The 14,918-nt window shown below is 35.5% G+C and overlaps 1 protein-coding gene across 3 annotated transcripts in view; it reads right to left on the bottom strand.

Annotated features, from left to right (window-relative positions):
* BMPR1B (bone morphogenetic protein receptor type 1B) overlaps positions 1-14,918 on the bottom strand; it is a 228,052-nt gene that overhangs the window by 24,517 nt on the left and 188,617 nt on the right. For all 3 annotated transcript variants that reach the window (XM_072405584.1, XM_072405586.1, XM_072405585.1), the window contains 3 exons: positions 8,867-9,026; positions 2,969-3,071; positions 1,166-1,268 (listed from right to left, as the gene is read on the bottom strand). In XM_072405584.1, coding sequence (XP_072261685.1) covers positions 1,166-1,268; positions 2,969-3,071; positions 8,867-9,026 — 366 coding nt within the window. The remainder of the gene's footprint in view (positions 1-1,165; positions 1,269-2,968; positions 3,072-8,866; positions 9,027-14,918) is intronic.

Below are 14,918 nucleotides of genomic sequence, written 5' to 3'. Positions count from 1 at the left end.
CATTTGTTTTTAATGTAACCTTGTAGTAAAGGTTAATTGTGTCTGACCTGCAGTCAAGACAAAACTCTGACCCTGGCTTCCTTAAAATGTTGCCCTTAGTCATAAGCTACTGCCCAGGGAAAACCTTTTCAGATGTTTGACACAACAAAAGCCATTTATTGTTGAAGGAACCTCCTTTAGTACCATTTTTTTAAATTTAGATTATGATAATACCTACTTACGTGGTTTTGAAAAAATACATGTTGCTAAATTTTGATGTGTTCAGATTAAAGCAAACAAGCCCAAAAATAAATTGCCTTAAAACTTAAAAAAAAATTAAATTGTGTGTATAACATTTGCCACAAGTTTTTTATTTTATAGATCATTTTCATAATTTGAGGCACTGTAAAAGCATTATTTCATGGCTTTTTGTGTATGAAAAGTCAAAGGGTTTTTTGTTTTTTTTTTTGGGGGGGGGGGGGGGAATTGTGGAAGAAATGGAATTTGGGGAAATTGTGGAAGGGTTGAAACCCCTTTCAGGTTTTTTGTTGCTGTTTGTGTCGCTACTGGTGAGAGTCACTATCACTACTGATGGTGACCTACTACCCCATGACCACTATTACTATAACTGAAAAAAAAACAGGAATAAAAAAAGCTAAAATTGTCACAGGAACAGTAGGTGAGGGAAATCTTCCAATGGGAAAATCTATTTTTCTGACAGCTGCCTAAGATGGATAATACCCCAGTTTGAAAGACATCATCTTTTCCGGTTTAGGAATTGAATGAGGAAAAACATTTATGCAATATTTTACTACAATATTTTCTGAAAGCACAAAACTTGTAAAAAGTTTTCTATATAGATAGGATTATTCATTTTTGTTTTTAGAAAATTGTGTTGCTGTAACAAATTATCTAGATCTAGCTTAAAGTCAGTGTGATAACCAAAAGAATCAAAATCTAAGGAAAACAGATCCCATTCCCCATTTTTAGTCATCCAGATACAATGCAAACCTTTTGTTAAGTAAAAATCCCAAATGTATAGAGATGTCACTTCTACAATAACATACTCCTACCTTTATGAATGCACATCTTTCCTACACATAAAACTCCACTGACACCACTCGTTACACAATACATTATTTTTTATGCCCACATTTCCTTAAAAAAGTTGCTGTCAAAGCAATACCTTTGTTTTTTAATGGTGGCAAGGTAGGATGAAGATCTCTGTTACAAAAGTCTTCATCTGTGCAACATTCGATGGACCTTCTTTGATGTGGAATAGGTGTGTCCTAAAACAAAGAACAACAATGAATATCATAAGGTCTAGAAAGAAAATGTAATTCAGTAGTGAGAATGATTCTTGACTGATTGTAAAATGATGAAGGCAACACAGAACCATAGCTTCTGAACATTTTTTTCTAGTATTAATTCTTTTCATTTTTTTATGTCTATAAAACCAATGAACACTGGATAATTCTTGCTCCTGTATCTTGAAAACATACCAGTCTTCAAATACCCAGGGTAAGGGTAACACCAAACATACATAGGAGTTGAATTTGTTATTCTAACTCACTGATCTAATTTGATATAAAGGCTAACCCTTGTTAGTGTCAGTATTTAAAAACCTGTGAGAATGTACTGGCCTTTGACTTTTTCTTCAATGCCAGATGCCTGGCTGTCACACTTACCCAGTATTTGTAATATTTATACAGCAATAAGTAACACAACTTTATATAAGATCTATGCCACATCCTACAGATACAATAATAGGTTGTGTTCATATATAAACACAAAATGTCTAGCAAAATAAAAGCAAATGTTGGCAGTCATTACCAGAAAGCATTCCATTAATGTATCATAGCAGCAATAGTCAATCAGCAGTTAAATAACTCTATCATATCTAGGGTCCTAACATGGCTCTTTCTCAAGCTCAGAGTAGCTTTATTACTTGTGGGGTCACTGACCTGGAACAAGAATTCAGAGTAGGAGTTCTAACTTTAATCTGACTGTCTAATCTGGTTTTGTTCGACATCAGTGGCTCAGAAAGTACTGAAACTTAAGACAATAAAGTAAGTAGCATTTTCAGTCAACTAAGCAATTCTGCTGTAGCTACAAAAAAAATAGCCAATATAAAAGAAAACTGAAAGGGGCATAAAACATTTTGTTAGCCTGGCCATAGCAAGAACAAATACTATCGTTAAAATACCTATATATTCAGATGCTACTATTTCAATAAAAAAGATAGACGCCACCATTCACCATTGCCACATTGAAGATGATGCTTATTTCACACTATATTGTAAGCATGTTGTTGAGAATATCCAGTGCAGGAACTGAGTAAGAGCTTACAAGCTACAAAACATGCATTCCTGCCTTGACCACACATGGACATTCAGACCGTAATAGAAGCCAGCTGGGAAATAAAGGATGATCCAGCTCAGGGTGTGGGAAATGACACAAAGAGAGCAAGTTTAGCATAATCTATCATTCATTAAATTTATAACTGCACTGAAATACAATAAGGTCAAAAGTGCACATAATTTTTATTATCAAATATGAATTGGATGCCTTATATGAACACATTCCAGAAGATGTCAGAATCACAGATGTCCTTATTATCTCCTGCAATGATTAACTTCTTTTATGCTAAGGGCCAAAAACTTGTTGCATGTCCCTCTCTAACAGAAGAGAGTTTTAACCACAGCTCACAAATCTCTTCAGTTGCTCAGATGTGCAGCTGTGCAACAGAACGCCCCTTTGTCATCCGCTCTCTGCTGTAACAAACAGAGATCATATGGAATTCAGCCTTTATCTCTAAGCACCAAATGAAATAGTATCTACTTACTAATAATAATAAAGTGAAGGCTGCCATTTTGGCTGTGAGGTATCTGTTTACTATGGGATTACAGGTGGCCAGACAATGCTTTTTAGATGGTTTCTTAGAAGGAACATTGTCACCTGAACACTGGTGGCTATTGTGTCAACTTACTCTGCATTGAAAATCAGAGCCCTCTAATCCTAAGCAGCCAGAAGTAATCACAGGGAGCCCGGATTCATCTTCTTCAATGATCGTGAAGCAGTATCCATCAGTCCTATAGAAAGCAAGAACACATAAATAAAACCTTAGGTTCAATTAGTTTATTATAAATTATGCATACAAAACCATTACAGATCTTTACACAATCTTGATTGTCTTTTTTTTTCTTCTAACATTGTGGACCAAAATATTGTTTAATAATAGTGTGGTAAATAAGGTAAACCTATTTGTTTAAAAGGGATCTTTAACCCACATGTAAGTAGAAAAAAAAAAATCTGCAAAATAAAAGAGGCAAATTGACAAAAATTCTTTGTCTTTTAACTGGCAAAATACTTATGTTTATTTTAGGTATATTAAATAGCAGATTTTCAGACTATACAGGTATTTCATGCTTTCAACCTGCCATGAACAACAATAAAACATGCTTAAAGCCACATTTGGTGCACAAGCTACCGGTTTTGAACAATGGATACTATAGTATTGTGCATAATGTGGTTAAAAGGGCAATTTAAACGTATTAGGATTTCTTGTCCTGGATAAGCAACAAAAAATTGGTAGGAATTCTCCTCTTAAAGAAACAAGTGTCCCCCATCAGAAGATGTCCCCTCACCTTGTTCTGGTGATTAATACAGATGGTGCAGCTACCTTTCATGGATCAATTAAATGAATCCTTATCTTTTTTTTTAAAAAAAAAAGTCTTGACTAGAGATATATTTCAATAGAAAAACCATTTTTCTGCAAATGTATGAAATAATTTAACATTTAGAAGTCTTCTGATCCTGACACAGAAGGCTTCTGATCCTGACACACTGTTCTACAGCAGTAAAATTGCTCATAAAATCCCCTTACACTATGGATTTGACTTCTAATTTTGGCATGCCACCTACTGACTTTTACATTTCAAAAATCTTTGAGTTAGGGTACAGTTATGAATGTGAAACATATAATTATACCAACCTTATCCTGGTCTAGATGGTTCTTTAATGCTAATACCAACTTGATACTATAAGGAAAGCAGTTAAGAAAATTGGTCTAACAGAGGACTTTTCAGAAAGTTTCTACAATAAATCTTTGAAAGAAAATTGACAAACCTACATATATCGTTTCTAGCCACCTTCTTATATTTTATTTTCAGCAGACACTTTAGCCTTGTATAGGCTCCCAATAATTGTTGCTAAAAATTGTTATTGATCATTTTGAAAAGAGTTTTATGACTAATTGTTTTATGGAGCAGCGAGTTCTGTTCTATAGAAAGAGTGGGATGCAATCCACCACGTCCTTCCAGTTAGTTATACAATATAAACAATATAAAAGCAGGCTATTAGTGGTGGCAATGTCACGAGACAACAGTACTATTGAAAATGTTCACCAGTGACAATCACAAACGTTTGTCTCAGCTGATGAAATCTAATGTTTGGATAGACGTTCATAGGATTAGGTTTGATGAGCAATAAACTGGATAAGGTGGTTCCCTGGTTTTTCTGGTTCCAATACCAAGTACTAATTTAGAACAAGTATACAGTAATTTTTTAGTAAAAATATTAGTTTTTAAAATTATAAATAAAGTTTAGTTTTCTAAATTATTAGTAAAGTTACAGGAGAAAGGAACCTTATCGGTATACTTTTTATCAGTATACTACTTATCCTGTAGTGACACTACAGGACCTGAAGGTACATTTAGTACATATTGTCTTATTTATTATTTTTTACTATGATGATTCACCTATGATCACTTATATATTTACTTATATCACTATCCTTATAGATGATCTTTTAAACGATTCATAATTGTTTATATTCACTAACAATGAATATCTTTTAATAAATAGCCCTTAAGATGTCAGCAATTCATCCCCCATTATCACTATATACTTATCTCCCATTACTGTGTAATAAAATTAATAGTTATACTTTTAACCCTTTATACTATGTCTCAGTTGTTTACTATATATACTTACATTATTGTAGGCCTTTTTTGTGGGCCCTTTTTCTGGGCGCCCATTCAAAGCCCCTTCCTTTCTAAGGGAAGTGTTCTCCCTACATTTTTGACTCGTCTGGGATATTGATCCCCTCAGATGCTTTACATACGATATATCCTGAAGGAATATGTAAGTTTTCTTCTCTCTTCCTTTATAAGAACCACTAGTATCGCTGTTACTATGAACCAAATTTGATTACATACCATTGTTTTATGACATGTATGAATTATTTGTCCTGCATAGGATTATTGTACAAGTAAACACTTTTTAATAATATTATTTGACATAAGTATCCCAGATATGTATATTCAGTGAACTAACATTATCATTATTTGTCATTTCTCTTAACTATAGTTCATAGGTATAAGAACATATTGTGAATTCTATGTTTTCTTTCTGATATAATGCTCCTAATTTGATAATTTGTACTTACTGTAAACCCAGATAATGCCAAGTAATCATGCTCAACCCCGCTAAAACGTAACGTCCTCCCTGAAGAAGCCTAAATCAGGCGAAACGCTTCGGGTAACCTACTTACGTATGCGACACTATTGTCATTATATGAGACATGATTGTGACTATGTTGTATATTCCTGTCAGTAGCTTATTGTCTGGTGCCGCCACAGTGCCGAAATGATAATGATCTGGACCCATGTTTCCAGTTGTTTCAAAGCATTGATCTGTTATGTATTATGAGAAGTAATCATTAATACAAAATATGTTGTTGCCAAAAAACCCCATCTTTTTGCGTTTATCCTCTAATTGTTAATCCTCTTAATGTGCAGAGTTGGCAAATAGGCTCACTTATAGGGTCTATATATATCCATTTCCACTAGATAAATATGCAAACACTTTAGCTCCAACTTTAACTAAAAAAAGTGAATCCCCAAAAACAAAATAAATAATAATAAAAGTGATGAAAAAAATAATAAAAAATTCCAGCATTAATACTCACCATCAATTCAGCAATGCCCCTACTGTCATGGGCTGTAATTTGTTTATTTGCACTTACATAGGTGCAGATGCACTTGCCTATTTCATATTATAGCTCTGCTTTACAAAGACTGAGCTTTATTGTGTTCTATGTCTATCCTACACTAGCCACACAACCCCCTCCACTCAGTCCTAGTTTTTTCCTTACCTTCCTATTAAATTCAAGAATGGTCTATTGTCTAAAAGCCCTCTGGCAGAAACCCTGTTTAGAAATTGCCATGGCCAAATGGTGAGCCATTATAGTCTTACACCAGGCAGAGTTTAGTTCTGGAAACATTTAGATTTTGGCCCTATAAGAGACAGATTTAGACACAGCCAGCTAACAAGCTCTTCTGGCAAAAGTCTTCTTCTTACTCCTTTACAGTTTTTTTTTTAAATATTGCATACATAAGCCATGCAGTGTACACTCACTGGACCGGTTGCCTAAAATGTCTTAACATCATTAGCAGCCACCCAACGACCAAAGGGATACCATGGGAAGCTGGAAGTGGCAGCAGTGGAAATGTTGCCATAAACACCACTGGCAGAGCTATAGCCTGCCTCAAGGAATAGGGGGGAGTTACCCAATCCACATGTATGGAAGCTCTGCACAGCCGCAGCATTTCCATACATGGGGAATATGTATTTCTGGTGACATATATCTTCAGGTAGTACAGGTCTAGAATGCTTTTAAAACATCAAAATACTATAATCCATTCAAAAATAAATCTATTAGTACAGGGATCAATGAATGGCATGAGATGGTTATGATGCACACACTGTATTGAACATTGAACAGTTTATCTCAGCAGAATTCTATGAGGAAATAGTACCATCTAATACTAAAAGCTACAAAAACATTATTATTATAGAGGTATAAAACTTTCCTGAGTTTTGAAAACACTACATCAATGCAACTAAAAAGGTCCCAGTTACTAAAATCAAATGAATTCTGATTGGCCACAGTGCATTCCTCTCCTTTGTAAATAGTGGTTTCGCTTGGCACTACCTTTTTGAAAAAGTCCACATGTGACCAAGCACATACCAGGTGTACAAAGAGTTGCAAGCTACTGAATGCCAGCAGAGAAGGGCATATTCTATTTACTGGCAGCTGTAGGGCTCACATATTCTCCTTTCTGTTCCTGAAAAAGATACATCGCTTTTCCTCCCTGCCTACATTTTTATGTCCAACAATAATCCCATTTGAAACAATCATTCACGTTTTCTCCATTAATAATGATGTTAACACCCTGTAAAACACTGTGAGAATTTTCTATTTGGTATTAGGGTAGGTTTCCACATGGCACAGATCACTAGAGACGGACTAAAGCCAGACTTGGCTGATATCCCAGAGTATTGAAAATGCGTAACTCTGCTTTTTCAAGGCAACTGTAGCTGTAAAACCAACATTGCCCTGCCCGTTGCATGATGAGCACTAATATTGGCTGTATTCTGTGTATTTTACAGAGGCATGGACAGAAGATTCGTAGCCTCTGAGTTATTTATGAACGTTGGTACTGGTTACACAAAATAATAAATTTGACTATCACTATGAGCCAAGGAACGGTAACAGCTAGGGAGGACCATGTCACTATTTTTGTCATAAGATATAATAGGAGCACACAAGGAACCTGCCACTCAAATACTTTTGCTTAGTTTATTTCATGGAAAAGTTACAAGTGCCTCCTTTCACCTACAACTTTCTTAGATTTAAAGAAAAATATACTACAGGAACATGCATGCTTCTATTTTCGATCTTTCTGAAAATATCAGTTGTGTGGTTGTCATTCTAATCAAATAACATGTAAATTTTTGGCACACACATACATTATTAAAAACTCCTAAACTAAAAAAAACAATGGCGCTCAGATAACTAGCCTTTTCAAAAAAGGACCAGTAATGTCTACCATAAGGACAGGTTCAAACCTGCTTCAGGATCAAGTGATCCCATGTGGCTTCCAGCGATTGGCACCTTGCCAGCTGCTTGGTCACTCACACAGCAATGCTGGTTCTTAAGGAACCAGCGTATGCACATTTGACATCTGACAGCAGTGAGCACGACTGTACCACCCCTCCCCAATTTATTTTCTTTATGGGGCTGCTGCAGGGAGAAGCTACATGTAGAGTCCTCCCCAAGGTAGTGGTTCCCCTGCATAAGCAAGTGTAAGTACACTTCAAACTTATGGCCATTGTGAACATTGCCTAATGCACACAAGAATATATTGTATAGAAGGGCACAGTAAACATCATACACTAATAAAAACAAACAAATTAGAAACATTGTAACTGAAATATATCATAACAATATTCCTTTTTAACTCCAAGATTTGTAGTAAAAATGTTAAATATTAAAAACACAACCTTTATATCACTTGTAATTAATCACATTTTTTTGCACTTTTTTATTTTGTGATTTAGAGACAATACTTTTATCAAAGTGCTAAGAGGGAAGGTTGGGCTTTGTTATTTGAACCTGATTGGTCTCAGTGTTATACTATGAAGTTGTAGCCTCTGCATCTGCAAATTGTCACACTAAAACTACCAATTATTCCACAATGGATGACTCGATATAAAGCTTTGTGCAGAATTATGGAAACCTTGGTGGCCAAGCAATCTCAAAAAAAGATAGTTTTCTTGTGGGTTTTTTGGGAACTTTATTTGGATTGTTTTGGTAATAAAGAAAAATAATAACAGACTACAAATGAAGAAATAGCTAATTTTTCTACAACCAAATTAGAAAATAGTGGCTATGTCCTTCTAAATGTATTCAAAAGCTTTCTCAATCACTAATTAGACTTTACTTCCTATACAATATATAAAATGGAAAGAAAAGCCCACCCATGCAAGCATAGACATGACAAATGATGGCTAAATGGCAAGCGCAGTAATGTATACCAACCAGCAGGTATTGTTGAATGAGTCCTCTGGGCAATGGTGATGACAGTAACATGACAACAACTTCTGTGGAGGGGCAGGTGCTGTGCTCTCAGTGTCCTCCTTCCTGCTGTCCACGTTGAGCTTTCCGGAGCTTCTCAAAAGCATGTTATCAAGAAGATTTGCTGAAAGGGAATTGGATAAATTATAAGCATCTGGGACGAAAGCCAGTCACTGGACCCATTTAAAAGTAAATCAAAAAAGAAAGCAAGTCATTTCACAGTAGGTTAAACTTTAAATTTCCATGAAGAAGGCAGAAAGATTCTAAAGATTGCCAGATGAACATCCAATACATTGGAGCCATTTCGCTATGCACTCATAAGAATTTTAACCGTGTTTATTATTTTAACAATCATTTTCTTATCAAGGCGTTTAAGAGGTACAGCAAAATGTTGGATAGGTGTGGAATTTTTATTTTAGTGTATGCAATAGTTATTTAAAGCTGGACTAGATGCAGATACAAAATACACAAACAAATAGGTATCAGCACAGTCCCTGTGCAACCGAGCTCAGATATTGGGAGTCCAATATAACACTTAAATATAATTACAACAGGTTTGTAAATACCCAGTGATAGCAATGTTAGTTCTGACACAGAACACACGTGATTCAACCAAGCTCACATGAAGAATGTGGTAACATTGCTAACTGTGTCTAAATCAAATGCTTAAGGTCCATGAAGCTGTAAGAATACACTAATGAGCTTGTTAAGGGATAACTGAGCAGTCACAGCTTTGAATTACAAAACATTCTAAAGAGTGGAGCAATTCCTGAATAGCTGGTGTGTGATTTCCACCTACTGTATCAGCATGCTTCATCAAAGTATATTCCAAGACCTTTGTTGCATTTGTAACACAACACCCAAATGACTTTACCGCAAATAATTATGTCACATTTGCAGTCTAAGCAAGCCAAGATTTTACCGTAGCACCATATGTACACTTTCAATGAATTTTAGGAGATATGTCAATTATTTACTACATTTTAATATGTATTATATTTATTAATGTATATGTAAATATAAATAAAAAGTTCATTTGAATGGGCTGCCCAATTCACAACACCACATGAATAGTTGTGCATTCTGTGCTTTTAAAGTAGATCTATCATCAAAATTTTTACTTTACATAAAATGTATTATGTAAAGAACAAATTATCTTCTGGTTTACGGCCGCTATGGTAAAGACAGAATAGAAGTGCAGAACCTCCTGGGATACCTACGTCATACTTTTCCTCAATTAGGTCCTGCACTGTCTTGGAATCCTCCCTTGTCCTGGCGTGGAAGAAGCGCTAGTCACCGCAATGTTCTTCCCTTTTTTTGGTTGTGTCACCCAATCTTGCACTGCGCAGGCTTAAGATCAGGTTACTAGTTCTGCTGTAAATGGGGAAAAATGGGATCTCACTGCGCATGCGTGAGATTGGCATTTTTTCCCCATTGCTGGAAAAAGCCTTTTCTGCTTATGCTCGAAATCGGTAAAGACAAAAGGGGAGAAGCCTCCCCATCCACTTTTTTAAACTATTTAGATTAAGAAAGATAATTTTTACATTATGTTATGTAAGTTATGTAGCCTTTTATATACCATAAAAATTTGGTGATAGGCCCGTGTTAAGTATTTCTGACTATAACAAAATGTAGGAGACACTAGAGAAGAGACTTTTTACTGAAGAAAGCATAAAGCCCGGGATAATTTTATATATATATATATATATATATATATATATATATATATATATATAAAAATATATATATATGTTGCAGAAGCTGTGTTTAGCTAGTCATAATACAGCTCCAACATAAAGAATGTGACAATAGCTGAAGACACTCCTATTCATGATGTGCTGTTATTTGTCAGCAATCCTCCACCTACTAATGGTACCTTTCAAAAAAAACTTCAGGTAGTGTCACAAAAATGATGGGAACAACTAAAAACTGCTAAGTGGAGGAATAATATATTATTGATAAGTTCAACAATACTTCGCTTATCTGGGCTTAGGTGTAAAAGGGATACCCATAAACCAATTAATAGCATCAATTAAGCTACAGGGGGTGTGAAACTCAATAAAGTGAATGTCCACACTTCCTTTTGGTGGCCTGAACAAAGGACTGCAATACAAACTTCTGAGTGCCCCTATCTTTCTTTTTCTTTGTCTTTTAAGTGTGAACACTGTTACAGCAGATACCTCATCACTTAACCAGTAGCTTCAATAAAGACAAGCTGTAAACCATGAAAGGCCCATTTAATATACAGGGTGTCCCTGTCTGTCTTTACATAAAAAGAATTAACACTTGACTGTGAAAGTTTTGAAATATAGCCTGTATAAATGAACAGAAACAGATGTTGTGTTTCTGGGTCAGTGGAACATACCCTTTAGAATAAGTTCGCTTTCAGCAAGCAGTCACAAAGCTGGTTCTGTGACTCTACAACATTGTTATTCATGGAGAGGGAATGAACTTTTCAAATAAGTTCCAGTCAGGGATTTTCAGACATCTGGCTCATAGGGTGGCAAAGTTAAATAACAACATTAATAGTAATGTGGACCAAAAAACATAGGTCTGTGTTTTCATCACGGTCTTTGGATGAAATTTCATGTTATCCACTCTTCCTGCCAGCTTTTGGGAAGAAAAATGATAGATCACAGTCGCCTGTCTAACATAAATATCAGAAATGAGACAATTGGAAAAAACAGTGCAATAGAAACCATTAATCTAAATGTATAGTGGGTATTATTCATTGAATTTATTACATCAAGAGGAAGCCACACATACTGTGTCTTTAGTGGGGTGGTCTGGTAAAGAAGCAAGAAATGGAGCAAATACTGTTCTGCTCAAAGGTTTTATTACCAAAGTTATGGAGCATGTTTTCTCAAACCTTTTTATTATATTACTATAGTTATACTGCCATTATATTTTAAATGTCAAGGAAAATATCTAAATGTTATAAGATTAAAATCTTTACATTATTCAGAAAATACACGTCCTGGCCAAACAAAGTCTCCAAGCATGTGGGGGGCAGTGTTATGATCTGAGGTTGCTTCAGCTGGTCAAGTTTGGGTCCAGCAACAATATGTGCCAAACAAATCAGGTCAGATGACTACCTGAACATACTGAAAGCATAAAATGGTTTTCTTGCTCCCAGATAGCATGGGCATATTCCAAGAAGCCAATGCCAAGTCTTGAGGGGGCATGAGATGTCATTTTAAAACACAGATTGACCACCAGAGAGTCCAGAGACTTTATGCAGTGGTCTGTCCCTCCCATCATCATCACCAATACAAGATGTTGGCAGAAAATGCAACTCTGGACAGAAAAACATGTTGTGAGATTGCATAAGGTTACTGAAATAATACAACTGCAAATGTGTGCCAAATTCAAAACTAAAGGTTGTCCAATGGGATCATGGTGTGATTTATTTTTAATAACATAATTAATGCTTGCAAATTCCAATGTGACTGTCAGCTTGGCCAGTAAGGAAACTCTTACTGGTCAGGCGCTAGACAGCTGGTGGAACTTAACTTATGAAGTCAAAGGATATCAGGCACCTAAAACAAAGTAAGAGTAAATGAGAGAAGGGCTGCAAAGGAACATTTTCTGGCTAAATACCTTATTGTTCTTATCTTGCGTCTGCTTCTCATCAGGACATATAGGGCCTGATTTAATAAAGCTCTCCAAGGCTGGAGAGAATACACTTTCATCAGTGAAGCTGGGTGATCCAGCAAACCTGGAATGGATTTCTTAAAATTAATTTACTATTTGTTAGCAAAAGTTTTCAATCCTGGACCAGATCCGTTTCAGGTTTGCTGGATTAAAGCTTTAATAAACAAATACAAATAATAAATCAGGCCCATAATGAGATTTAAAACAGAGGGGAGGTTCACTTTATGTCTTCCAGGAAATTACAGATTAAAGAATAGAAAGTGATATGGAAGAGTACTGGTGCTTCAATTTTCTGTACAAAATGTTACCCACTTGTTAAATAGTCAGGCAGCAGTTTTGCTTTGGTTTTCTATCCTCACAGACTTAAATGCAGTCATACCTACTGCCTCCTGTAAAGTTATTAGACAGTATTGTCATTGTTTTTTTGTGTTTTTTTAAATTTACAAATGTGTCATTTGTATTCAGATAAAACAAAAGATTCACAATGATGCAGGTTACAATTCTTGTTTGCCAAAAATAAACTCAAGACACCAGATACTCCAATTACACCATACAACCTCATTGGTGATTCACTGCTTCATACAGTATTTCAAGGACATTTGATTTTCAGCTGCAGTTGGAGACAACAAATGTACTGAATCTTTTTACACTAATTTAGTCTTGCCACATGAAGTATGTATTATGACATCATACAGGTCTGGGCCTCAGTAAATTACAGTGAATCATCCGAGTACTGGAGTTTTTCAGCCATATCAGCTGAGACAGGATCAGACAGCACTCGTATATTCAGATGTACAGTCACTTCTTTTATTTTACAATAACTGCTTTATATAGACATATTACATTTAACATATTACATATGGGCTACTAAAAAATCGGTATCAATGGGCAGCGATGTATCAAAGTTTCACTAATTAGAACAACACTATTTTCAGATTACAACTGTCACTATCAAAGTATCTCAACTATGTTGAGATTGGAAAATCACAGTGACACGGTTATCTTTGCATTAAAGCTTTGTGAATTGAGCCCATTATTGTATCTGATATGTAGCTGTAGCAGAATATGCTACCAATACACCAATTAGAGTACTGGAAGATGCTTTATTTTATGTTTAGTCACATTTATGATGTTTCAGGACTCCTTTATGGTAAAAGTAAGCATATATGATGGAATAAGCCATCTACTGAGATTTTAATACATGTGAAGGTAATATATCCTGCTACTTTGTTATATGGTACCGTACCATGTGCCTATTACTTTTTCTGCAGTCATTATAATAACTATTTTCCTTTCTTCTAGTAGGAAGTAAATATCTCTGTTTCTGCCGGATGGTGTTCTCTTTATTTCCTGTCTCTGTTACTCAACTAGAAGTGAGAGGAAATTTTCCCAAATTTAGGACCAGAACATTGGTCCTCTTACTTTTTGTTTTCAACAGCCTTAAATGTTTACATTGTTCATCACTTTCTCACAATGGTCACCAAGATTAAATACAGGTTGAAATCTGCATAGTGGAGTCTGGCACCCACCCACCAAAATTGTCTAACTCTTCTCAACTTTCAACTTTAATTACACTTTACCTTAGCCAAGAGGTTTTACCTGTGAATATAAAAAGAGGTACATATCTACTTTGGGAATAACTGGGATTCATTAAACTGAAAAATCTCTGTGGAAAGTAATACTTTTGGCAGTCAGTTGCAAATAATGTTCCAATCAAGTAATTGACTTGGTTTGGCAAGTATGGGTATTTATTTCCAGTCCAGAATCTAGACATGTTTCTCTTTGGTTATACCACTAAACAGTAAAATGTGTATCTCAAGCTATGCATGACTTCACTGACTGTTGTGGCACCACTACCACTGACAGAAATGCTAATGTTAATAGTTACCAGTCAGTATGAATCACTAGATAAACAGGGAATCCCTTCAACGGAACCTTTTCTTGAATGTTGTAAATGTGGTGGTGATGACCATGATGTAAGACTACAATACAAGAAATTACAAATACGTAACTCTTAACTGGAGCTATACTTGAAATATGTTTAGCACATCTAGAAAATTAAACAGCCTGGTCCGGATGAAACAAGAAGCTATGTAACGTGAAGCTCACTTTGATAATCTGACCTTTACGGACACATCTGAGCTTTGAAACAAGTGTGAGTGAAAACATTTCAGTGATAATCATACCACTGTGAGGTGAGAAAGCCTGCACTGCTAAAAATAGGTCAATTATGTCTGTATTTATTTCCTGAATTAAGGCTCAGTCCAGGTGCTGTGAGCAGAAAACACACAAGCGGATATACTCACATGTGGCTTTTTAGGTATGTCTAGTGAACAGGGAGAATATTCAGTGTGTAAATATA

This window comes from Pyxicephalus adspersus, chromosome 3 (assembly GCF_032062135.1).
Source record: "Pyxicephalus adspersus chromosome 3, UCB_Pads_2.0, whole genome shotgun sequence".
Classification (NCBI taxonomy): domain Eukaryota; kingdom Metazoa; phylum Chordata; class Amphibia; order Anura; family Pyxicephalidae; genus Pyxicephalus; species Pyxicephalus adspersus.
The sequence above is the reverse complement of the archived record's forward strand: the minus strand, read 5'-3'. Positions and strand labels throughout refer to the sequence as shown.